General features: G+C 43.6%; 1 protein-coding gene across 1 annotated transcript in view; it reads left to right on the plus strand.

Annotated features, from left to right (window-relative positions):
* Window positions 1-8,428, plus strand: part of LOC110495797 (fidgetin-like) — a 32,921-nt gene extending 24,493 nt beyond the window's left edge. Inside the window, exon 3 of the mRNA XM_021571237.2 lies at window positions 5,648-8,428. Coding sequence (XP_021426912.2) covers window positions 5,648-7,839 — 2,192 coding nt within the window. The 3' untranslated portion in view covers window positions 7,840-8,428. The remainder of the gene's footprint in view (window positions 1-5,647) is intronic.
* The last annotated feature ends 18,334 nt before the right edge of the window (window positions 8,429-26,762 follow it).

Here is a 26,762-nt window from a genome sequence, read left to right on the forward strand (position 1 = left end):
GATCATATTTTTTTGGGGGGGGGGTGAAATGATCTGATCCTCAGACATTGGAATTTAAATATTCACGCGAGGTGTTCCAGCTCCATCTTCTCAGACACAAAGTACCTATTTAAATCTGCATTTACATACCAACAGACGAGAAACAAATACTTCAAATATAACTTCATTTGTTTCTATCGTCTTTGTGGTTGAACCCCAGACTCCCAAGTCCTCGCTTTCCCTTCCGTTTCAAGCTCTATAAACAGGCAGCTTGATTCTAAGTGGAGTTTTCTGCCTGACAATCTATTGTATACAGCTACCCACATTTCTGAACAGCACTATGAGTATTAGTGGGCCACCACACAATAGTTACCTTCATTAGAAGTACACAAGCGTTTATGAATCCAGATGACAACATTGATGCAATGTTATAGTTGGGTCATGCGCTAAGAGTCAAACTGTAACTTCTTAGCTTAGGGACCTGACAAATCAGTATTTGTAAGTGCAGAGGTTCAATCAATTAACCAAAACACTGAAGCAATTTTGATTGCAGTGTCTGACACTCATTCACGACTAATTACTTAATTAATTGCATTTTAGAGGGCTTAATCACATTATTTTACACGGCAGGTAGTGTGTGCCAATACGCCATCGCCACTGGCTTAGTAACAGTGTCAATGTGGCAGCCTCATTAACAAGGTGGCACACATACCCCGGCATGCACGCACGTTACACACACACGCGCACGTTACACACACAATATCTCGCTGAATTCGAGGTTAAATTATGCCCTCTGCTCTATCGGACGAGGATATCAGTAATTGCTTGGACCATTTCCTCGTGAAATTGAATTGGTCTCTTATTCTCATTTGATGAAGTTAGATCACTTGCCAATCAGTTGCTGCCACAAATTCAGTCTTTCACCACATTTCATTTCAAAACCCGCCGCCGAACGTGTTCTGAATATATTGCGGCACACCTTGTTTTGGCGTGCATAATGCGAGATGACTCGTCGGAAGAGAAGGATCTTTGATGTGCGTTTGTTCACATGTCTGTCTCTGTAAACGCATGGATCTTAATTATGACAGGGCTGAAATAGGTCGCCCGCTCAAACACACTCTGTGTAGAATCACACAGCAGACGGACTTCAAAGAGCTCATTAGTGCTTTCTGAAGAGCTGTTTACCCCCCACACACGCACACGCACACACAGACACACACACACACACACACACACACACACACACACACACACCCCTTTCTAATATGCAGCCACGTTCATGCCAATGTCCAGAAGCAGAAATGAGTTTGATTAGACCTTCTATATGACGGACTTGATGCTCTTAGGACGCATCCAAATGTTGTTGGATGTTGTTGCAGCTGAGTGCGTTAATGCTCGGCCAGACTCACACAATCTCACTCTCTCTCAGAGAGCGCACGCGCGCACACGCACACATGGTCATTCATGGTGATCCAAATTCAATCTTGCGTTAGATGTTGATATTTAGAATGTTTTCAATTCGAGAGGCATAAAAGTTTTTATAAGATTAGAGATGTGTGTATTCCATGTTTTAACCATCACATGGACAACAATGTACGATTCAAGAGCCAGTCTCAGGGCCTTATTCCATGTGTTTATGGAAGTGCATGAGGTTCAAAGCCTTGAGTTCAAACTCATATGCCCTCATCTGAATAACGGGAGAGTAATCAGTGTTACCTGATTTAAATAGTGCAAGTTATCATTTGGCCCTCATTTGCATAGTGGAGGTAATCACTGTGGATGCGTCTCAAATGGCACCCTATTCCCTATATATTGCACCTCTGGACCAGGGCCTATAGGGCTATGGTCAAAAGTAGTGCACTATGTAGGGAATAGGATACCATTGAGACGCGTGCTGTGGCTTTACATTAACCCCCTGATTGGAGAGATGAAGGCACTGATGGAGCCTGACACGTCTCTTAGAAGTGTTGGCTTTATTGAGGATGGAATTATAAAGATTCCATGTTTTCTAAATGGATTTAAATAAGATAGGAGTGATTGAGGTTTTCTATGTCAATATTACAGTGATAAAAGGGAGGTTAGGTGGTTGTTTTAAGTGGGCTGGAATTTGGAAGATTTGGAAGATGTGTTTTTTTTGCCGCGTAGAAGGTTGTGTGTGTGTGTGCGTGTGTGTGTGTGTGTTTTCTCTGTTGTTTTCTTGCCAAGTTGCCAGACTGGCACTGCATACCCTCTCTTTCACCCTCTATTCCCCCTATAGCTTCTCTCTCTCCCTTTGTCCCTCTCTCATCCCCCCTCTCTTTACCTCCTTCCCTCCTGTGTGTTTCTCTCCATTGACATGCTGGCAGCTGAACCGTGGTCCCCAGAGCGAGGCCCAGTACACAGTACTAGGAGTCAGACTATGAATTCTCCAACACAGGCAGGGAGGAGGGAGGGAGGGAGGCATCTCTAGTTAATAATAACACTGTGAGGAGAGAGACTACCTAGCATTCTGCTGTGAAGAGAGAGAGAGAGAGAGAGAGAGAGAGAGAGAGAGAGAGAGAGAGATGTTGTTAGGGTAGACCAGGGTATTGTGAGAAAGATTCAAGAAGATATACTGTTGTGTTGAAATATTGAAGGGCGATACTATATTTTTAAGAGAGTATCGAGACCGTGCTCTTAGAAGGGTATTTTTCTCTCGCAAACTGTTTCTACCATAACCTCTGAACTACTTAAGACTCTGCTATCTACAATTGAAATGGTAATTCATCCAATAAATGACATTTAGCCCCAAAATTGAAATGCCATCGAAGTATTATAGAACTTTGGACAAATATTGCAGCTATCGTATAATGGGGCAATAGGGAGGTTTTTGAACCTCACAATTAGTGTAAAGGATGTGAGAAATATTGCAATAACCACCCACTTAGCTATCGGGTGTAATGTCTTGCTGGGTACAAGATATGACGTTCTCCATTAGCTGACCATGACAAATATTATTATGAACCGGAAAATCACAGAGTTGAGAAGAATATTTTCTGCTGATGCTTTTTTAAAATGTAAATGTATTTAAATCCGGATGCATTATGTTTTAGAGTTCTCAAATGAGCTCCATTGGCAAATGAATAACCTTCTGTTGTAAACTCCCATCCTTACCTAAACGTCAACTTTTTGACATTTAGGCAGTTAGTTTACTTCTGTGTCTAACCTCTAAGCCCAAAATATACGTTGAGTAAACATTCTAGTTGTATATTCAAACACGTTTTACTGTGCAGAAATGTCATTGTTTTACAAAACAAGAAAAGAATACAGATGCTATGTGAAGAATTATCAATCGCAACAATTATTCCCATCATGCAGCAGTTATTTTTCAGAAACCACTGTCGATGAAACGTCATGTCAATGAAACACACACACAGTTTATTGAACAATTTGATCCAGGCTGAAGTATTTCCAAGCCCTTTCTGTCCGTGGAGGTTCATATAGTCATTACAATAAGGAGCGTGACATGCGTGCCAGCCCCGGCAAGACTCCCCTCGGCTTAAACCTTGTAAATGAACACAATTAGCACATCGTCATCCTGCTAATTAGCTGCTGGTGTCTGGCGAGACGTCTGGGAGAGAGAATCAGAGAGGAGTCTGGGGAATTCCCCCGGCTCTATTACCAAACAAACACCATGCTACGCTGACACGCCGAACCTACTGGAGAAGTGTGTTTGTGAATATGTGTGTTAGCGAGTGTGTGTGTGCGTGTTCACGCCAGTTCCACTTATAAAAAAAACCAAGAGGAACGTCGGTGGTATGGTAATTGTAAGACATGCAGTGCTTAAAGGGCCTCCGACAGTGGATTCATAAGACATGCTACTGAGACTGAAGAAAGGACAGAGGATGGTCATAAATGATCCTCATAATCCGCTGTGTGTTAAATCAAATCAAACAGAGTCCGATCTGAGAGGAGGCTCCTACGACGATGTGGGTCTGGCCTTTGATAGCACCATGCTTTGATAGTGAGATGACTGTGTGTGTGTGTGCGCGTGTGTATGTGTGCGTGCGTGCGTGCGTGCGTGTGTTAGTATTTGCAGATAGTCTTTGGGGATTATATAAAATAGTGGCTCTTGAGCCTCAGAGGCAACAAAGGGATCTAGGTGACTGAAGTGTGTGTGAGACGGAGCGAACGAGCCAGAGGCGGGGGGGAGAGAGAAAAAGGGATGAGGACAAAGATGGGAGGGGGTAATGAGAGAGGGTGGACAGGGAAAAGGAGCGAGAGAGAAAGGTAGGAGACGAATGGAGATGGAAAGGCAGAGCGAGAGAGAGAGAGAGAGAGAGGTGACGGGGTGGAGGTGCAGTCCGGCACTGTGCGGTGTATAGCGGAGGCCTCATACACAGGGTGTTGTAATTCATAGCCAGCTGTGGCTCTGGTGTGTGTGTGTGTGTATTGATGAAAGCAGCAGAACACTGCCGGCGGGGGGAGATTGCTTGCTGCACTAGGCGAGGCGCGTTCTGAAACCATCTCCGGCCGCCTGAGATGAGAGAGGGATTATGGAGTGACCTGCCATGTCTGTGTCATATTGTTATGTGCAGGGTGCATTATTTTGTCCTAACCTGGTAGCAGCCAGCCCGGTCCCAAGGCAGAGAGGCGGTGTCCTTCATGTGATCTGTCATTACTCGTGTCATATTTACCATCCGTGTTCCAAGAAACAAAAGAAATGCGAGAGGCGAATTATATCAGACGACTTAAATGTGAAGAATTTTCGTTAGTTAGTCATTTTCATGAATATAATATTTGACATTTATTTAAAGATGCACCTTGCTGAAATCGCTTTGCCGTTTCCTGGCTGCAAAAATTATAATAGTTAGGGTTAGGTTTCATTTCAGTTTATGTGACCAAACAAGCAAGTATAGTATAGAGAAGAATCATTGTACCATCTAAACCGCTGTGTAATATATTTTCCATAACCAAAATATTGTATTTTTAGTTGTTTGAAGCTGGTGAACAAAACCCAAAGTAAAAGACACAAAACCTAAGCTTAAGAACAGAAAGCATGAAAATAGCGCACATAGAACAGATCTACCGCTTCTTAGACTTGCTTTCAATGAGAATGTCAGATCTATAAAACACATTTCTATGTGAATTTGGTCGGGTCGCCCAAAAAGTGACATATTGCATCTTTAAGCCATTCACTAAATGAAACTGATGGACGTCAAATATAAAATCATTATTCACAGTAATTATTATTCAATATACAGTAGCAATGTAAAATTTCATTAAACTAGAACACATCTTGCTCAGTAGTACATTAGTCATCATGGATGTTAATTATTGATCATGATGTGTGAATCATGTCATAAATGACCCACTGTATAACCTCATAAATGACCCACTGTATAACCTCAGATTCATATACATATTCATGAGTTGTATTCTCGATTTTATATTGAAGAAATGGCAGCAGTGAATCTCCATGATTAAGCAAAATACAGTGCGTACTATCATAAGCATGACAGTGTTTGATCACTCCCAATAAACTGTCATCACATCACAGCCATTATAATCAATCCGTTGACAGCAGAGCGAAGACCAATTGACAGAGAGCCTAAGTGAAGAGATGCTGTATTTTGAGTGGCTGTACCTTTGTCTTATAAATAAGACCAACCTAACTGTCCTGTCTGTCTCTATGCTCTTGCCGTTGCAGGCCTAAAGATGCAGTGGACCCCAGAGCATGCGCAGTGGGCGGAGCAGCACTTTGACATCACCTCCACCACGCGCTCGCCGGCCCACAAGGCCGAGGCTTACCGGGGCCACCTGCAGCGCGGCGGCAGCACCTACCAGTACGCCTGGGCCAACGACGACATCTCTGCACTTACCGCCTCCAACCTGCTCAAGAAGTACGCTGAGAAGTACTCTGGCATCCTGGAGATGCCCAGTGAGAGGGCCCTGCTGAACTCCTACGCCGAGGCCGGGATGAACGGCAGGAAGGGGGAGGGCGAGGCCTGGCAGGAGGGGGTATACTGCGTCCCCGAGGGGATGTCCATGAGGAAAGGAGGGGTGGCGGCGGAGGTGGCTGGTATGTGCAGCTCGCCATCCCCGGGCCTGGCCTCCAGCGGACTGACAGAGCCTGGTTACTCCAGTAGCAGCTGTGGTAGTCACACCGCCACGGCCCTCCACTCCTCTGCAGGCTCCTCTCAGGAATACGGCCCCAGCTACAGTGGCTCCTACCTGGGCTACAGCTCCCAGGTCACCACCTCCCCGCTGCACAGCTCCGGCCTCTTGCAGCCCCCTCCTCCACCCCCCCACCCCTCCCAGGTCCCGGCCTACAATGGGGGATCCTCCAACCTTTCGGGCTACAATTACCCACATGCCGGGTACCCCTCCCAGAGCTCTGTGGGGCCAGGCTACAGCCCTGGGGGAGCCCCCCCTCCATCCTCCTACCTACCGTCAGGGATCGCCGCTCCCACCCCCCTGCCCCCCTCCTCCACGCTCCCCGGGTACCCCTACCAGTCGCACAACCTTGGCCCCATCGCGCCCACGCCTCTGAATGGCAGCTTGTCCAACTCTCTGAAGAGAAAAGCCTTCTACATGACAGGGCAAGGAGAGATGGACTCCACTTATGGAAATTTTGTCTACGGCCAGGCACGCAGCACCGCAGAGAGCCCCATGTACAGGGTACCGGACAGCAGCATCTCAAATGCGGGCGGCGGAGGGAATGGTTTTGACAGGAACGCTGGCAAGTCATCTTTGCCGTTTAATACCCAAAAGCAGCCCATGGCCTCTGAGCAGTCTGCGGGTGGAGCCCTCACCCCTCCGTCCTATACCTCCACTCGGGGTGGCTCGCGCTCAACCGACTCCCTGGGCAGCTTCACTTCTCCCTCCCTGAGCGACCAAGGGGATGAGCACCGCCTGCACCTCTCCCACCTCTCCCTGACGGGGGCGACCTCATCCTCCCGGCCCGCTGAGGAGCAGCTGAAGAGCAGCGACCCCCACCTCCTGGACATGGTGACCTCTGAGATCCTGCAGCAGGGACCCCCAGTCGACTGGAGTGACATTGCAGGCCTGGAGCTGGCCAAGGCCACTCTGAAGGAGGAGGTTCTCTGGCCCATGCTACGTCCGGACATGTTCAGCGGCCTAGGTTCGGCCCCGAGGTGCGTTCTACTGTTCGGCCCCAGAGGAACTGGCCGGACGTTGCTGGGCCGCTGCATGGCAAGCCAGCTGGGGGCACCCTTCCTGCAGCTCAGAGGCTCCACCTTGGCCACCAAGTGGCTAGCAGAGGGTGACAAGATCCTGCGGGCCTCCTTCCTGGTGGCGCGCTGCCGCCAGCCCTCAGTCCTGTTCATCAGCGACGTGGACATGCTGCTGTCAGCCCAGCTCAGCAACGAGAGCCCCGTTCACCGCCTCAAGGCCGAGCTCCTGGCCCAGCTTGATGCGCTGCTCCTGGGGCCGGCCGATGACTCCAACAACCACGTCCTGGTGGTCTGCTCCACCAGCAAGCCCCAGGACATGGACGAAGGGCTGCGACGGTACTTTGGCCGGCGGGTCCTGGTGCCGCTGCCGGACGGTTCGTCCCGCCACCACATGCTGAGCCAGCTGCTGTCCCAGTCCCAGCGGAAGTACTGCCTCAGTGAGGAGGAGCTGGTGCTGCTGGTCCAGCGCACCGAGGGCTTCTCCGGCCTGGACGTGGCAAGGCTGTGCCAGGAGGCCCTGGTGGGCATGCTGCACACCTCCTCCCAAGGCCTGGACCTCTCGGTGAGCATCATGCCCACGGGCCAGATGCGACCCCTCACCTACCAGGACTTTGACAGTGTTTTTTGCAAATTCCAGCCCAGTATATCGCAGAAAGAGATCGACACGTACACCGAGTGGAACAAAATGTTTGGGTGCGGTCAGTGAACCTCGGGGGGAAAGTCCTCAAGAAAGAGGCGTTGGGAATTCTTTGACCTGTCTGTGGTGCTAACCAGAGAGGAAGGCACACAAGAGGGGCGACGTAAACCCCCCACACGTGAGACCTGACGCCAGAGGTGGAGAAACATCAAGAGACTTGGTTGGAGTGATACCTGATGGTTTTGCAGGTAACGAGCAGAGATTTCATTAGGATGCTTGACGCTGCTAAAGTCAGGCATAGTTATACACATTAAGAAGGGGTCAACTTGAGAAGAGACAGAGGAGGACCCTGTGTGTATATATACATTTGTTGTTGTCCCCTAAAAATTTAGTTGGCTAACCAAGTGCCTGTAGTGGTGCTTTCTTAATTCTCTTTTTTTTTTATGTATAATGATTTTGTTTGCCTCACAATCTACATTAATGGCATGTGCTGATATTATGAGCTTTAAACTTCAACAGCAAAATTAAAATTAGAGTGGCGGTTGCCATTTTCTCCTGCCATTTCACCAAGTATCAACAGTATTCCTCAGGGGGTGACAGGAATTTGGACCCCCGATCCATACACTTCATCTCTGATCCTCTGTCTGCAAAAAAAAAACTCAGGAAAGTGTTTGTGAATTGTACAGTACCTCAACGTCATCACCACACAAAAGCACTACGATCCTCTGAGAGTATTAAGACCAAGATTTTTGTCATTTATATAATATCTAGAGAAACATTGTTAGGTTTACCTCGAACCTTCTAGGGGAGACGGTCAAGGAGATGAAAATGAATGTAACCAGATTTAGTTCTGGAACGACGGGACAAATAAGTCAATATGGAGATTTCTCTTTTTCTTTTCCGAAGGTGCTTAAATGAAGAATTTGGCGATGAGTTCAGTTTCCATTTTAAGGTTTTTAGAAAATGCGATGCCCTAGTGTGTTTTTCTGATCCTGTTGTGTATTCATTGAATCAAGAGAGTTGTTCCCCTGATGTTTTAAGGGGGCGCTGATGACCACGTATAGTGGCTTATATGAAGGTTAGGGGAATGTTGTCAACAACGAACAACTCTTTAGATGGAACGATGAACTTCAGTTGCTATTGTGTTGTCACAGGAAGCCATAGAATTACTGTAATTGACGATGAAGCAGAAACGCCACCAAATGAAGACAAAAAGCGAACTGTGCCGTGACACAGTGTGTGATTCCGGATTTCCCAGAATAAAATGCAACTTTAAGATCACATACTTTCTGTTCTACCTCAGTTGGTTTCAACTCATCTAGGAGGCAGCAGAGCAGTCGGGGGGGACAGCCTCAGATCCAAAATGGCCAAATGCTAATTACTGCTATATGTCAGCCAGTCGAGTCGGTTTGAATGAGAAAAGGCTGCCAGCTTTATTCATCACCGAGGTCAGAGGTTCAGCACCAGGGGCTCAATTCCAAACCTGTTTTCAGTTCCTTACCAGAGGTCCTCATTGGCTTATCCAGGTACAGATCTGACGTGATAAGACTGTTCACAACACCATGGCTATAATGATTGAACTCTGGAATGCTCTGGAGATTTTCGGTCATATTGCTAACACCTATCCAGTTGTGTCATATCTGCAAGGAGACTCAACAAGGGCTTGCGGGTAGGAGCTAGGTATTGTTTAAGGTATTTGGCCAATCGCATCCTCGTTGTATAGTATGTACACACATTACCCAAGCACATGGTCACGGTGGATATACCACTAATTGGACACTCATCCTGGCTCTTAAAGGCCCAGTACAGTCAAAAACGTGATTTCCTGTGTTTTATATATATTTCCACACTATGAGGTTGGAATAATACTGGGAAATTATGAAAATTATGATAATGTAATTTTAGTGTACGAGCTGTTTGAAAAGACTGCCTGAAATTTCTTCCTGTTTTGGTGGGATGGAGTTTGGCCATTCATGGTGATATCACCATGCGGTAAATTAGTTAATAGACCAATAAGAAAGAGAGTTCCGAACCTCTCTGCCAATAACAGCACACCACTCAGACCACTCCCAGAATGTCCTAGCAAAATGATTGCTTTAGAAATTGCCCTTTGCTGAGAAGCTATATTTTTTTTTTTTGCCATTTTAATTGAAAGCAATCACAGTGAGGTACTTCAATGTTTCCCAGAAAGGATTTGATATTGAGATAAAAAAAAACAGCTGCATTGCACCTTTAAGAAACGTCCAGTCAGTCTGCTGTGGTCAGTACCAAAAGACCCACAGAACAGTGATTCATAGCTCATTGTTTTGCATTTGAATGTATTTTGTTGCTCTTCTTTTGTTCTCTGTGCCCGACTGTTGCTATGCGTGTTGCGGTGTTGATGTACCGTAGGTGTATTATTATTGTGCACTATCGCATTCCGTTGTGTGTATTTTTTGTTTTGGTGTTCATAATCACTGGTTTGCAATCCCCGAGCACTGAGATTGCCAGTCCTATGTTGCTTGCCTTTACGTTTTTTGTTTTGTTTTGTCAGCTTGTGACCAGTGTAACGTTTATCTCTTCCTATGATTGGTATTATTTCCAATTCTAGTTTGCATACCTTTTCCATTTTAGCACTCAACGGATTTTAGATGGAACTTGCTGTGACTGCACATTGCACTCGTCTACCACGACGTCTCGGCTATGTAAGATTGAACACTTCTCCAATTTCTCTCGCTTGGGTAGATGAAAGGGTGGATCCACGGAAGTAACACGACCGTAATATAACCGCTTACATGGCCTATGTAACTTTGACTCAAATTATACTTCACTCATATAAAATAATGGTAGGTGGGTGAAATGTACAATGCTTTATTGATATGCTACACACGAACAAACCTTAGAACACAACACATCCACGTCAACTTCTCAGATTTAGTTCACCTCTGGAGTTACTTAAGATTGACCTGAATGCACTTTCACATACCTTCAATTCATCGGAATGTTCAAATGTTTCACAAACTTGATACAGTGCTAACAGGCGGATGCTCACAGCCTGAGTGTGCTGTATGTGTAGAAGCTCATTACTCGAAGGCTTGTTCTGGAAATAGAAAATGGAGTCTCGCTCCCTACTCCTTGACCCACAGCCCAGGCGTGTGAATCTCACTTCTCCGCTCACTCTCACTGAGGAGAGGAAAGGACACGCTGAGGTGTGTGTGTGTGTGCGTGTACGTGCATGCGTGCGTGTGTGTGACAGTGTCAACAGCACATGGAAACTGCAGTGCAGTCTGTCAACTGACCACAACGCGGTCTATCCCATAATTCAGTCTGCCCTCTCTAAACTGAAACCTACTGATGTACTTGAGAGCACGATAAGCCCATTCCTTCACATATACAGTACTTTCGAAACAACCAAATCACTTGAATTGTACTATCCAACCAATCTTCTTGTCTTTGTTGTGTTGCTATGTACTTTTCCCTCGGCTTATTTTTTTCTTTGTACCAGAACTGGCAAACAATGTTATTGGTGGTTTCTGTGTTTGTTTATTTTTTCCCCGCTTTCTATTCAATCATTTTATTATAGTGTTCTTTGAGACATTTCTACCTCATGGCTACATATTATACATGTAGTATTTCATTTATGTCTTCTGAATGTCCTACAATTTGTTGACAAATCGAACAAAAGAAAAACAAAAAGGAAAGTGGGTGGGAGCAGGAAATCACAGGTCCTTGAGCTTGAGTCTACCTCAGAGGCACTGAGCAGAGGAGATGGTGGTATAGTCTAACGTGTGTCTGACAAAACTGGATGCACACTCACTCAAGCCTCCGAGCGACATACAGATAGACACACAACACCCGCAAGGGAAACATTTCTGGTGGACGGGAGAAAACTGCTGGACTTTGCAGGTCCTCTCCGAGGTTTCCCTTGATGCATAATCCAATGCGTTGCTTTAATCTTTGGTGAGCTGTAGTTGTGTGATTGTGTATATTACGTGGGCACACATGAAAATGATTTGGATTGTGTGGGATTTTATATATAATTAGTAGATGTAAAACACACTTGCACAAAACTTGAACTGAGTGTAACGTGTTTCTGTTGTACATATTTATATACATAAATACATACAAAATGCACCACATACATGTTTATATGTGTGAATATGTTGCCATACTTGCAGTCGACTTAAATGTATTTTCATGTAATCTGTCTGAGGTACAAAAGACAACAACTGATTCATTAAAGATGTTTTCTTGAAAATCTATTTTCTTTTTGTATTTTTTTAAGATCTGAGGTCTTCAATTGAGTTTTTGTGTTCCTTGAAAATAAAGCTTGTTTTCACGGCATCCTCTAACTTTGTTGAATGCCGACATAACAGTACAGAGTTTACACTCTGTGAAAATAAGGTGCTATGTTGAACCATATAGGGTTCTTCAGTTTGTCCCCATAGGGGAACCCTTTTTGGTGCTAGGTAGAACCCTTCACCGAAAACCCTATATGTATGGTTCTTTAAAGAACCCCCTGTATATGGTCCTACCTAGAACCCTCTATGAAGGATCCTACCAATAACCATTTTATAATATAAAGGTTCTTCCTATCTAAAGGTTCTTCCCTCTATGAATGGTTCTGCCAGCCTTTAAATGAATTAGGAACACCTTCTTACTAATGAGTTGTACCCGCTCCCCCCTTTTGCCCTCAGAAGCGCCTTAATTCATCAGGGCATGGACTCCACAAGGTTACGGAAGCGTTCCAAAGGCATGCTGGCCCATGTTGATTCCAGTGCTTCCCACAGTTGTTAGCTGGATGCCCTTTGGGTGATGGACCATTCTTGATACACACAGGAAGCTGTTGAGCGTGATAAACCCAGCAGCGTTGCAGTTCTTGACACACTCAAACCGGTGTGCCTGGCACCTAATTCCATATCCCATTCAAACGCACTGAATGGCACACATACACATTCCATGTCTCAATTGTCTCAAGGCTTAAAATTCCCCTCCCCTTGAAGTGGTTTCAACTGTTGACATCAATAAGGGATCATAGCTTTTACCTGGTCAGTCTATGTCATGGAAAGAGCAGGTGTTCCTAATGCTTTGTACACTCAGAGTTAGTATATCCAACAAGTGGAATTTGTATCACCCGCAACCTGTATTCAGAATGACTGTCAGCGTAGGGAAGATTGAATACTGAGACTACCCCAATGATCTACAATGGAATAACCATCTCTTTAACAGGTGCAATAAGTCCAACTACTAACAGATTGGTTTAGTTAAATAATATATATGTTATTAATCTTTGTGTAGCATAAAATGTATCAACCAAACAATGTACATGCAAAATTTTAAAACAATTCTAAAAATCACCCTGCAATAGAGCATGCTGGGAAATATGATATATGGTTCTATGTTAAATCCCTCTTGCCTTCCGAAGAATCCCTCTTGCCTTCCGAAGATTCCTTCTTACCTTCCAAAGATTCCTTCTTGCCTTCCGAAGATTCCTTCTTGCCTTCCGAAGATTCCTTCTTGCCTTCCGAAGAATTCTCCTTGCCTTCCGAAGAATCCTCCTTGCCTTCAGAAGAATCCTCCTTGCCTTCCGAAGAATCCCTCTTGCCTTCCGAAGATTCCTTCTTGCCTTCCGAAGAACCCTCCTTGCCTTCCGAAGAATCCTCCTTGCCTTCCGAAGACTCCTCCTTGCCTTCCGAAGAATCACTCTTGCCTTACGAAGAATCCCTCTTGCCTTCCGAAGAATCCTCCTTGCCTTCCGAAGAATCCCTCTTGCCTTCCGAAGAACCCTCCTTGCCTTCCGAAGAATCCCTCTTGCCTTCCGAAGAATCCTCCTTGCCTTCCGAAGATTCCCTCTTGCCTTCCGAAGAATCCTCCTTGCCTTCCGAAGAATCCCTCTTGCCTTCCGAAGAATCATCAAAGAACCTTTCTTCCAAAAACTGTTCTTAGGATGTTAAAATTCTGGGTACAACTCTTTGCCGTACAAAGAAACGTTGTCTTCCAGAAAGGATCCTTCAGATCAAAATAGTTATTGGTAGAACCCTATCCCTCCGCAAAGAACCCTATCCCTCCGCAAAGAACCCTTTTGGAACCCTTTCTTGTAAGGGTGTAGTTTAGATTTAAATCAAGGCCGTACTTTCGGAAAAAAAACTGTGCTCTGCGAGATCTTTGTAATATGTTTTTTTGGGGGGGTGGGGCGGTGGGGGGGGTTAATTTAATTGTTTAAATGTACTTTCATTTTAAATGTGTTGTTTTTACACAATTTACATTTCCTGGTGTGCAAATGATTTGATATCAAACACAGATAATATGGATTATCTTCATAGATTGATGCACCGTGTATGCAGTATACAGTAGATAATGCACATTTTTTAACAAACCTTGTGCCACCTCAACCTACAACGTGTGCAATTAAAATATATCTCTGGTATGTTGCAGTGCACCAAAAGTTTAGTCATACATTTCTCTCATTAAAATGTAACAATTCATTTATTTTGGGGGGAAAAGTGTCAAGTAAAAACACTAAAACCTTACCTCACACAAAGAATTCACATAAAGTGACTACTATGAATGTAAATTAGGTGCTTTTATCCCTACCATTTTTGAAAGCATCATTATATGGTTGATGGTAAGCGTAGGAAGCTAGCTACAGTGTAATTAGCTGTGCAAAGCAGACTGAGATTTCCGGTTGCTGAGCAATGGAGTTTCTGCTTGGTCTTTGTCCATTGCACTTTGCTTTATGAGGTCTGTGAGATTTGAGGTTCAGCCGCTGTTCTTTTTTCTTACCTTGTTTTTAAAACAAAACATGAAATATTAAGTTGATTTGAAAAGCTACAACCAATCCCATCCTTACTGCGTGTATGTGCATTCTATTACAATTTGGCCCTGAGAGTCTACATAGCAACAATATGTTGCAGGTCCAAGGTCTTCGCATTACAATACAAACCTTGGATGGGTTTAAAGATACAGTACATAATGTTAGTTAATTCAGGTTTCATTGAAACAGTTATATATGTATGTATTGTAATGGTAATCTTATGAGTACCGGTAGATCATTAGTGGAGTGCTGTTAAATCAATGTGTTGGCATTTTGTTGATATCAAAGAGGCACTTACTCCTGTGCTCTTCATTTGCATTGCAAATATTGGTGTGTGTGGGTGCCTGCGTGCGGGTGTGTTTGTGTATGTGTGAACTTGGAGGGTTACTCTGGTCACCACTGCACACCTAGAATCACCTGGCCAGAGCCAGACTCAACAGAATACACCTAACATTCCTCTCCCCGCACAACAATTAAAATATGCAAAGTGATAATTCCCTTTAAGTAGCCTTCAATGTGCAATCGATTCAAATTGTGAGAGGAAATTGCCCAAAGCTCTAGAAGAGGTGGATGGAAAGAATACATTATGCAAATAACACAAAGGACTGGAGCACTTGAAAGCCTAAATCCTCTATAATCAGCATACTGTGTCGTTTAATATGTTTTCACCTCTTATTAAAAGTGACTGTTCTTCTGCACTGTCAGCCGGCTGGATCTGACATTGGACTGAGACCACGGACAGACCTTGACGCTAACGCATTCTGCCCCCCATTCTGCCCCGCATTCTGCCCCCCCCACACACACAAGTAATTATGCGCCGGAGAGTCCAGAAATAAGGTTTAATTACACAGTAATCGCCTCTGATGGACACTAGGAAGTGGTGAGCACTGCCAGACTGCAATCCATCAATGACAAACCTCTATCCACTTTTAATTCCTCCTCATTTGCATCATAACCTCCGCACCAAGTTGCACAAACGCTGTTAAATGTCAATGGGACCTGTCTCTCCACTCAAAATGAATGCTTAAGCCCCATTTCACTCCCTCGCTCTTTTTTTCCCAATCTATCCTTTCTCTCCCTCTCTCTCTTTTTGTCTCTCTCACTGCCCATCGCTTCTCCCTTTCTCTCCTCTTTCTCTCCCCTATCTCTCCCTCCCTGCTCATCCCCCTCCCTCCCTCTCTCAGCCAGCATTAACGGGTGAAGAGAACCCACAGCTTGGTCAGTGATGCGCTAATTGGGAGCAACACTTACAGTTTTATCTCTCCAGCACTAATAGTGGCCCTGCACCGACAACCCTCAGCATGGGTGGTGGAGGGTGTGAGAGGGGGATGGAGAGAAGAGGAGAGGAGAGGAGAGGAGAGGAGAGGAGAGTAGTGGGCATGTCCTGCATAGGAAATGTAGACCACAGCATGGATCTAAGTATGATTGGCCCCTCCAGTCATAGTTAATGCGAGTCTGGAGGGACCCAGTACACAATTTCCAGCTTCATAAATTGAAAATTGTGTCTTTTTCCTTTTTTTGGGGGGGGGGGTGAATAAAATAAAACACTGTATCCATTTATTAAGCATTTTGTCTGTTTTATTCCCGCCACTCCTTGACGGTGAAGTGGGGGACGATCTCATTATCGGTGCCGTCTTGAAGAGTCACTATAATCCAAGCCTTGATTGTTTCACCGCGCTAAGAGAGAGATAAATACCCACAATGCTTTGTTGTGTTGATGCAGACACTGTGTGGAAGGGAATCATTTGAAGTCTCATCACAACACACATCATGGAAATAAATCTGATATTAAATATTCCACACTGGCTCTTGATAGCGCACACAAACACCTTCTTTTTTCAGCATTAGCACATCTTGTTCATTGCTTTTTACCGTAATTGGAATCAACATGCATTGTTCTAATTCGTGACCTCTTACTTGTTTTCCCTCAGACGCACAAAAACAATATATTAATGTTGAGAGGGACTTATAGCAAAGAACACAAGGTACTATTGTTTGTAAAATTATCATTTGTTTTATTAGCAAAGTGTTTCATTTATTAAAGTGTTGTTAAAAGTGGTCCTTACTTAATGGTTCAAAGTTCCTAGTTGAATCAATTTCAGTATTTTAGAATAAGAATTTTTGCAAAGAAAATACATTCTACTACTTAATCTATCATCTGTGTGTCTGTATTCAAACAGGTCATATCTTTAAGCAAATTCTTTGGGATGTAGGTTTTTAGAACAAAACTTGAGACAAATTCTTAAGTATAATCTTGAACAGTGCACAGACTTTGTTTTCTCAACAATGTCTGTTTTCCTAGTGCTGGTCTCTTCCGAACACTGTCACTCCTCAGGCAGCTAGTCAGCCTTCATGCCTCCCTGCCTGCCTCTCAGAAGACATGACATTCATTTGTGCCCTTTCAAAACAACGTGCTTGGAGGTTTCATAGAGACACCGCAAAAAATATATATATATCTTACAATGTTTTTAAAGGGATAGTTCACCCAAATTACAAAATGACAATTATCTTTTTTTGTCATTTGAGTGAACAATCCCTTTAAGGTTGTAAGGACTGGATATTTTTTGCTGATGCTTAATATGTAGCTCTGGTTTATTAGTCCTTTCCCTATGCAAATTATAAATGATTAATAAAGTATTATTTTTATGATAATACATGATTATGATAATGAGAGACATCTTAAATGCATGAGATTGACATTGAGATATTGATAACACGTTGCATTTTGTCATGCAAATTGTACGTCTGGAACTTATGGAGTAAGCCTAATTGACACTTACTTCAGGTTGTCAATAAATACATGGACTGTTCAGTCCAAGAGATAACCACCATTTATTATACTGAAGATACCCTTATAATTCAAGCCAATACACCATTCACTAATTCAGTTTCGTTCATGATGCCTTATCATATCCGATAGAGACAAGATCAAATGTTCTGTCTCTTCACTGTAGCATTGCTATTCATAGATGTACAGTATCTTCATTGACTATCATCACAAGTCATCGGAGATGTAGCCTATCCGTATCCCTGCCCATACATTTTAGATTAGAGTTGATAGAGCTAATAGAAAATATGGCGGGTTTGACGTCCCTTATCAGTGCGGCGCTCCGTCTATTACTGAGCCCCAAACGTCCGCTAATGACTCAAACAAGCGGAGATTCGTTTCGTCCAGTCCCCCTCAATAACGGGGAGTCAGATGCTGAAGTCTTCATTTCATCTCCCTTCTCCCACCTTCAGAGCTTAAAAGGAACGCTCAGTTGAGTCGGTCGTCACAGGAGAGTAGAGCTTTATTAAAACAATGGTTATAGATTAGAGCTTTATTAAAAACAATTGGCTATAGAGTAGAGCTTTATTAAAACAATGGTTATAGAGTAGGGCTTTCTTAAAACAATGGTTATAGAGTAGAGCTTTATTAAAACAATGGTTATAGAGTAGAGCGTTCATTGTTTGTTTTTTTAGAGCTCCTACTGCTTTGTGTTGTCAGATTCCACTGTGCTTTAGTGCTCTCAGACACACAGGCAGAGACTGACAGATGGACAGGCAGACAGGTAGACAGCAGAGGCCTACTGAGGGGCATCAGTGTGCGTTCACAAAGTGTGATAGCAGTGCTAGATAGCCTGACAAAAGACAGACTGTGAAGTTCTGAAGGGATTTTTTGTGTGGTTTTCTCCTCAAAGATATATTCTAGTGTGTGTGTGTGTGTGTGTGTGTGTGTGTGTGTGTGTGTGTGTGTGTGTGTGTGTGTGTGTGTGTGTGTTTGTCAGATTGACTGCTTGACTGCTTTTTGTTCAGATCATTTAACAATAGTCTTTCCATCGTTTGTTCCTTTCTGTAGACAGTGGAGTAAATCATTGTTGGGAGAAAGACAAAAAAACCTATCACATGGAATTGAAGCCGAAGCAAAGGACATTCCTTAGCCTTCAACCTGGTCTCAGAGCATTTCATATTATTTTGTATGTAAATCCCGGATTTACATTTACAATGTTACGTGAGATTAGGCTGTCAACATAGGCGGTTTTGTGTCACTTTCTATGACGACCTCTGTTCATAGCAGTGGAGGCTGGTGACTTGAATAATTGAGGAGGATGGGAGACCCATGGTATAGGCGCGGAACGCACAGACACGACAAAAAGTGTTAAAAAATTTGCCAAAGACTAATTATTTTAACTTAAAGCCTTTAATAAAGACATTTCTATTACAATATTATGGGGAATGGGAATGAGAGGGCTACTCACACAGTGTTAGAAAAGGATCACAGCAGTGATTGAAGGAGTGTATGAGGCATGAGATGAGGTGTTCAGAGGCTTGACCAGTGCAGGACAGGATTTGACTGGGAAGACAAAAACAATAACACAACACATTACACAGTTAGACAAAAGAGCTAAGAATGAGTTAGTCCGAGCAAGGAGTAAAATCATTGATGTGTAATAATGTGATTGTGTTTGTGTATGTGATTGAGTCTACATACAGTAGTGTGAGAAAATGGATATGGGTACTCACAGTGCTTGGAGGGGGAAGTATTCAATGTGCCAGTGTAAGAGCGGGCACATGAGAAGGGGCTTCAGTTAATGTCAGGAGAAAGTTGACAATGGTTGTGGAGTGGACACCACCTCTTAACCAGGGAACAGGGGGGAATTAGCTGTAAATAGAACTAGCAGATACATTCCATTACAGCTGTGCCATCGTAGGTTTGGACAGTGAGTTGCTCTATGAAGTCTCAAAATCCATAAAGTCATAAACGGGCTACGCATTTCAACCACTTGACACATCAAAGTAGCCCAAGAAATGTTCCTGAACAAGGCCCTGATCATCCACATACCTGATGATAACTGACAACTGCAAGCAGACTGGTGGCACCATAGGTCCCAGAGCGGTGCGGCAATTTTTACCCACTGGGGCCTGGAGTTTTTCCTTATATAACCAGGACAACTCTATGACAGTGTATGACAGTGATTAATCAGTTGTTGAAAGGTTTTATATGGGCTATGATGTGACCAGTCACATGGCTTTAAAAAACTCCTGGGAAAAAATGCTGACACCGTGGGGGATGAAAACCCTGTAAAACTACTTTATATATGTTCATATTCATTATATGTAGACTAGATTAAGAGGAGGATTTCCTCTACCCAGACACATAGACAATAACCGATAGACAATATAACTCACAGGGATGAGCTTGCTTTATGCATGTTTGCATAAACTGTAGGCCTTATAAAAAGAAATTCACATCTGTCATCACTTTTATGTTGATTAATTAATTCCAGTTAATATTTTTTTTTATTTATTAAATGTATAGGCAGCCTAGCCAGCCCAATTTTGAATATAAACTCAATTTGATCACATTCACATTTTCTCCTGACACACAAATGGACTACAAATACATAACGTTACCAATTAGTTTACCCTGACCAGATGGAGGGGTGCAAAGGATGTATGCAGCTGCTCTTATTAGTACCCTACAGTTGATCAAACCGAAACACAGTCTCATTTTCATCCCATATTGCAGGTATTCCCAAACTGGGATACGCCAAATAAAAATATTATTCACATTATGCATTTAAAAAAAATACAAAAAGAATCAACAGTACATTTATAGGGCCTCCCGGGTGGCGCAGTGGTCTAGGGCTGTGCCACCAGAGACTCTGGGTTCGCGCCCAGGCTCTGTCGTAGCCGGCCATGACCGGGAGGTCCATGGGGCGATGCACAATTGGCCTAGCGTCGTCAGGGTTAGGGAGGGTTTGGCCGGTAGGGATATCCTTGTCTCATCACGCACCAGCGACTCCTGTGGCGGGCCAGGTGCAGTGCATGCTAACCAGGTCGCCAGGTGCACGGTGTTTCCTCCGACACATTGGTGCGGCTGGCTTCCGGGTTGGATGCGCGCTGTGTTAAGAAGCAGTGCTGCTTGGTTGGGTTGTGTTTCGGAGGATGCATGGCTTTCGACCTTAGTCTCTCCCGAGCCCGTACGGGAGTTGTAACAAGATAAGATAGTAACTACTAACAATTGGATACCATGAAATTGGGGAGAAAAGGGGGTAAAAAATGTTTTTAAACACACAAAAAAAACAGTACATTTACATTTTCCAACGGGGCTGTACATTTGGGTGAGTTTTTTCTCTCTCGCCTGAGTAAAGTTAAACCATCTAGTGTTCAGCGAAATAACAACACAATGTCAAATACAGGTAAGCCATTCAAATAATTAACATCCAATCACATTAACCGTTACTCTCTCACGGGAAACCTTCACTCTTGCACAGACATTTAGAAACGGAACATGACAATTTGAAAAATAAGCCACAGGAGTTTTTTGAGCGAGAATAGAGACAACGTTCGAGTAGTAAGACGTATAAAAGCAACAGATACCATTAATAAGAAGGGGCTAGAAGCGTCTTACATGGTGCGCTACCGAGTGGCTAGGACAGGCAAGCCCCATATAATTGTGGAGGACTTAATATGGCTGGGACAATGCTGGGAGAAAAGGCCAAAACAACTATACAGACAATGTCTTCATCAAACAACACTGCTTCACGAAGCATCAGTGACATGGCAGGAGATGTTTTGAAACAATTACTGCTAAAGGGCAAAGTATTGACGTGTTTTTTTAAATTGAGAGACGAGCTTAAACTTTTCTTTACTGACCATCATTTTCACATGTCTGACCGCTTGCATGATGATGAGTTTTTCACACGACTGGCCTATCTGGCCTATCTGGGTGATGTTTTTTCTCGCCTGAATGATCCGAATCTAGGATTACAGGGATTCTCCACAACTATATTCAATGTGCGGGACAATATTGAGGCTATGATTAAGAAGTTGGAACTCTTCTCTGTCTGCATTAACAAGGACAACACACAGGTCTTTCCATCATTGTATTATTATTTATGTGATATAGCGAAGCACCTGAGTGAACTGGGTGCGCAGATACGCAGCTACTTTCCCAAAATAGACGACACAAACAACTGGATTCGTTATCCCTTTCGTGCCCTGCCTCCAGTCCAATTACCAATATCTGAACAAGAGAGACTCATCAAAAATGTAACAAGTGGCTCTGTGAAAATTGAATTTAATCAGAAGCCACAGCCAGATTTCTGGATAGGGCTGCGCTCAGAGTTTCTTGCCTTGGCAAATCGTGCTGCCAAGACACTGATGCCCTTTGCAACCACGTACCTATGTGAAAGTGGATTCTCTGCCCTCACTAGCATGAAAACTAAATACAGGCACAGACTGAGTATGGAAAATTATTTAAGACTGAGACTCTCTCCAATACAACCCAACATTGCAGAGGTATGTGCATCCTTTCACGCACACCCTTCTCATTAATCTGTGGTGAGATATTCACACTTTTTGATTAACAAATGTTATATTTAAGATCGTTAAATAAAGAGCAATTATATTATATTATTCTTATTTGTGCCCTGGTTCTATAAGAGCTCTTTGTCACTTCCCACAAGCCAGGTTGTGACAATAAAAAGCACACTCATTCTCACAGTATGTTCAATAAATGGATCGTATAGTGTTTGTGTGGCAGGCTTACAATGATGGCAAAAAACGACATTTGAGAGTGTGCTGACCCTGGTGCTAGAGGGGGTATACCGGCTGGAGGTTGAACGTGTGAACAGGTACGGGACTATAAAACGTTTGGCAACCACTGCCATATAGTATGTCAGATTTCCAATGTTTAGGTGTAGCCAAGGCTGCTGCAAAATGTATGTCATGAGTTTTTCCTTGTGTCTCTCCAGAGTGATTATGTGTTATCATCTTTGCTAAATAAATACCGGAAGAAAGTGGAAAGTCTACTTGAGCGCACAAGAAAAAAATGCGCTGCGTCAACCACTCTCTTTAATCTAACCTATGATGGACGATGCGATGGAAGCTATCAAATCATTTGGAATTGTTTTCGACATCCCAGAAAAGACAGTAGAAATGTCCATATGTTCAGCAAGTAAAGCATCGTAATGTGCAATTACCTCTGCAAGCTCCTTGTATTTGCCCTTGTTGGTGGCCATGCAAATGATTGCATGCCAAAACACAGCGGTGTTGATAAGCCGCTTGAGAACATGTTTCTTCTTACTTTCTCATTGTGTTCCGCAGTTTGAATACGCAGACCTTCTTCCTAATCGATGCAGCTTTTTCCCAGAAACTTGAATCTGATGTGGGCATTTATATGCTCCTTGCTTTTGTTTTGCCATTTGGCTGAACGATCAATGTTCTTCAGGTCAATGTACCCACCTTTCGCCCAAGGCGCTGACTTTCCAAAAAGCAGGCAAGGCCAGCAAATACAGGCAGCTTGATCAAAAGCTCACTGTTAACCAGCTATACTTATGATACCAGTTGGTTTTGAACGCCTTCACCATTTCATCCTTTTTCATGAAACTGATCTCAGGCAGAGGTCAACCCCTGCATTTAATTATTCAACAAAAAGTCCACAACATTTCTGACAGCGTTGCCATTCTACCATTCTTGCAGAGAAAACTGCACACACGCGCTGGTAGCTAGCTCAGCTACTTAAGTTAGTAAGGCAGATTAAAATAAATTGCACTATCAGGACACAGAAATAAAGTTCTAAAACCAAGAAAACTATTTGTAATATACCTCCTCCATCTCCTGTAATTTGGAAGAAAATTTGTTCAATTGAATAATATCCCCCAAATACTAAACTATCAGTCTTCACTCTTACTCTCTATCCAACAATGTCACCAAGCTTCTCAATACATAGAATCCCAATAATGTTCTGTGGCACAATCCCAATACAATACACCAGGTTCCTTCTCTGATCCTAATTCTATGATTGGATGGACAACATTTCAGTTTATACTGCAAAAGCTTTGATTGGTTGGAGGACGTCCTCCGGAAGTGGTCATAATTGCCATGTACATGTACGTCTATGGAAGGGTGTGAGGCCTACGAGCCTCCTAGGTTTTGTATTGAAGTCAATGTAACCAGAGGAGGACAGACCCTAGTTGTCCTCCAGCTACACCATGGTGCTACCCTAGACAGTGTTGTGGAAGTTACTGTAGACCATTGCAAAACAATGTATTTTAATAAATTATTTGGTGACATACGAATATATTTAGGACAGTGGCTTGCGAAAGTATTCACCCCCTTTGGCATATTTCTTATTTTGTGTCCTTACAACCTGGAATTAAAATAGATTTTGAGGGGGTTTGTTTAATTTGATTTACACAACATGCCTATCACTTTGAAAATGCAAACAAATATATATTGTGAAAGAAACAATAAATTAGACGAAAATACTGAAAACTTGAGTGTGCATAACTATTCACCCCCCCCCCCCCCAAAGTCAATATCTTGTAGAGCCACCTTTTGCAGCAATTACAGCTGCAAGTCTCTTGGGGTATGTCTCCATAAGCTTGGCACATCTAGCTACTGGGATTTAGTTACTGCTCCAGCTCCTTCAAGTTGGATGGGTTCTGCTGGTGTACAGCAATCTTTAAGTCATACCACAGATTCTCAATTGGATTGAGGTCTGGGCTTTGACTAGGCCATTCCAAGACATTTAAATGTTTCCCCTTAAACCACTCAAGTGTTGTTTTAGCAGTATGTTTTGTCATTGTCCTGCTGGAAGGTTAACCTCCGCCCCAGTCTCAAATCTCTGGAAGACTGAAACAGGTTTCCCTCAAGAATATCCCCATATTTAGCACCATCCATCATTCCTTCAATTCTGACCAGTTTCCCAGTCCCTGCCGAAGAAAAAACATTCCCACAGCATGATGCTGCCACCACCATGCTTCACTGTGGGGATGGTGTTCCCGGGGTGATGAGAGGTGTTGGGTTTGCGCCAGACATAGCATTTTCCTTGATGGCCAAAAAGCACCATTTTAGTCTCATCTAACCAGAGTACCTTCTTCCATATTTTAGGGGAGTCACATGCCTTTTGGAGAACACCAAACATGTTTGCTTATTTTTTCCTTTAAGCAATGGCTTTTTTTCTGGTCACTCTTCCATCAAGTCCAGCTCTGTGGAGTATACGGCTTAAAGTGGTCCTATGGACAGATACTCCAATCTCTGAAGGAGCTTTGCAGCTTCAGAGACAAGGGGGACCACCAAGCTTTGCAGCTTCAGGGTTATCTTTGGTCTCTTTGTTGCCTCTCTGATTAATGCCCTCCTTGCCTGGTCCGTGAGTTTTGGAGTCTTGGCAGGTTTGTTGGGTTGCCATATTCTTTACATTTTTTTCATAATGGATTTAATGGTGCTGCTTGGGATGTTCAAAGTTTCTGATATGTTTTTATAACCCAACCCTGATCTGTACTTCTCCACAACTTGTTCCCTGACCTGTTTGGAGAGCTCCTTGGTCTTCAGGGTGCCACTTGCTTGGTGGTCCCCCTTGCTTAGTGGTGTTGCATACTCTGGGGCCTTTCAGAACAGGTATATATATATATATATACTGAGATCATGTGACAGATCGTTTGACACTTGTGTGCACACAAGTGGAATTATTTAACTAATTATGTGACTTCTGAAAGTAAGTGGAAGCACCAGATCTTATTTAGGGGCTTCATAGCAAAGGGGTGAACACATATGCACACATCACTTTTCCATTTTTTTATTTTTTTTATACGTTTTTTTCACTTCACTATTTTGTGTATGTCCATTACATGAAATCCAAATAAAAATATATTTAAATTACAGGTTGCAATGCAACAAAATAGAAAAAACGCGAAGGGGGGATGAATATTTTTGCAAGGCACTGTATGTATTTAATGTATTTTTATGTATTTAATGTTCCACAATTTTTTATTTTCACTGAAATTTCACTGAGAAGGATGGTCCTCCCCTTCCTCCTCCGAGGAGCCTCCACTGGTTCATAGAGGTTAGACAGTGTGACTACTCTCTCGGCTACAAAATCACACCATGTATGACGACCAATGGTTACATCCAATTAGTAGCTGGTCTGTTTTTTTTATGTTAGTTAAGAAAACTTAGAGTCCAAACCACCACGACCCACTTATCTTACATTTTCCACATGAGGTCACCCGTGTTAGTCCAGTGGGTAGTGGGGATGGGTGGATGCAGGACCGCAATGGACGAAGAAGGGGGAGAGGGAATGGCAATGTCACCCAATCAGGTGTAGACAGAATGACTTCATTACGACCAGGATTCCAGAGCAGACCCTGGAATTGCGTGTTGCTGGGAATGGGGGGTCAGTAGGGAGTGAGGGAGGGATGGAGGGATAGGCAGAAGAGGAATGAGATGTGAATCCCTGTTTTATCCTCTGTGTGATGGAGAGTTCCAAATCGACGTCTGCCTGCCTGACTGCCTGTCTGTCTCTGTAGTTTGATAGCCTTCCATTTACATTTACCAAAACCCAGACCAAAATGTACAAACCCAGTATAGAAGATGGAAACAGACTGAGTAGTGCTGTTTCAATAGGACAAAAGTAGAAATACAATAGTGGTCTGTGTTCAAAGACAACCACACACAGCCGTCTTTCTCAGCGCCCTCCGAGGACAGTGACGAACAGCAGAGGAGAGGAACACAGAGGCCGGTGAGCGTCAATGGACCAAGGTCATTTCAGATTGAGAATTTTGTCAAAATGTGATGACATCAGCGGCAGTCCGTAAAGCGTTATTGCACCTTGCTGCAGGTGCCGCTGTGAAACAGTCTGAAATTACAAAAATGCACAAGCTGCCAGAGCACTGCCAAGGATGATTGCCCCTGGAGTTTTTCCCTTTCCTCTCTCTCATCCTAGCTCTCTCTCTCTTCCTCCTACCTTCTTCCCGTCTCACCACCCCCCATCTCCTCTCTCTCTCTCTCTCTCTCTTACACACATGGATAACTGCCAGATGTGAAATGGAGGGACGGAGGGAGAAATAGCAGGGGGGATACAGATCTAGATTTAATGATATTAAACATGTTTCTTGAAGCTCAGTAAGAAGCCTATTATGATTGATACAAGGCCACTGACACTTTATCTACGCAGTAACAGAATCGTCTGTCACCCAACTGTATTGAATCATCAATATCCGCTCTCTCGCTGTGTTTTTTTCCCCCTACCGTTTACAGTGACTAATCATCTGTCTAGTTGCCGATGTCTCCGGGTGCTTGATCGGATAGTGTTTGTGAAAACCGACGCAGCCAATCCAACGCCGCTCCTGGGAAGATTGAGAGGGGCCCCATTATGTTCGCTAGCTGCCTGTAGCGATATCACCGGCTCTTCGTCTCTCTACATAATACAATG

The sequence above is a fragment of the Oncorhynchus mykiss genome, chromosome 18 (assembly GCF_013265735.2).
Source record: "Oncorhynchus mykiss isolate Arlee chromosome 18, USDA_OmykA_1.1, whole genome shotgun sequence".
Classification (NCBI taxonomy): domain Eukaryota; kingdom Metazoa; phylum Chordata; class Actinopteri; order Salmoniformes; family Salmonidae; genus Oncorhynchus; species Oncorhynchus mykiss.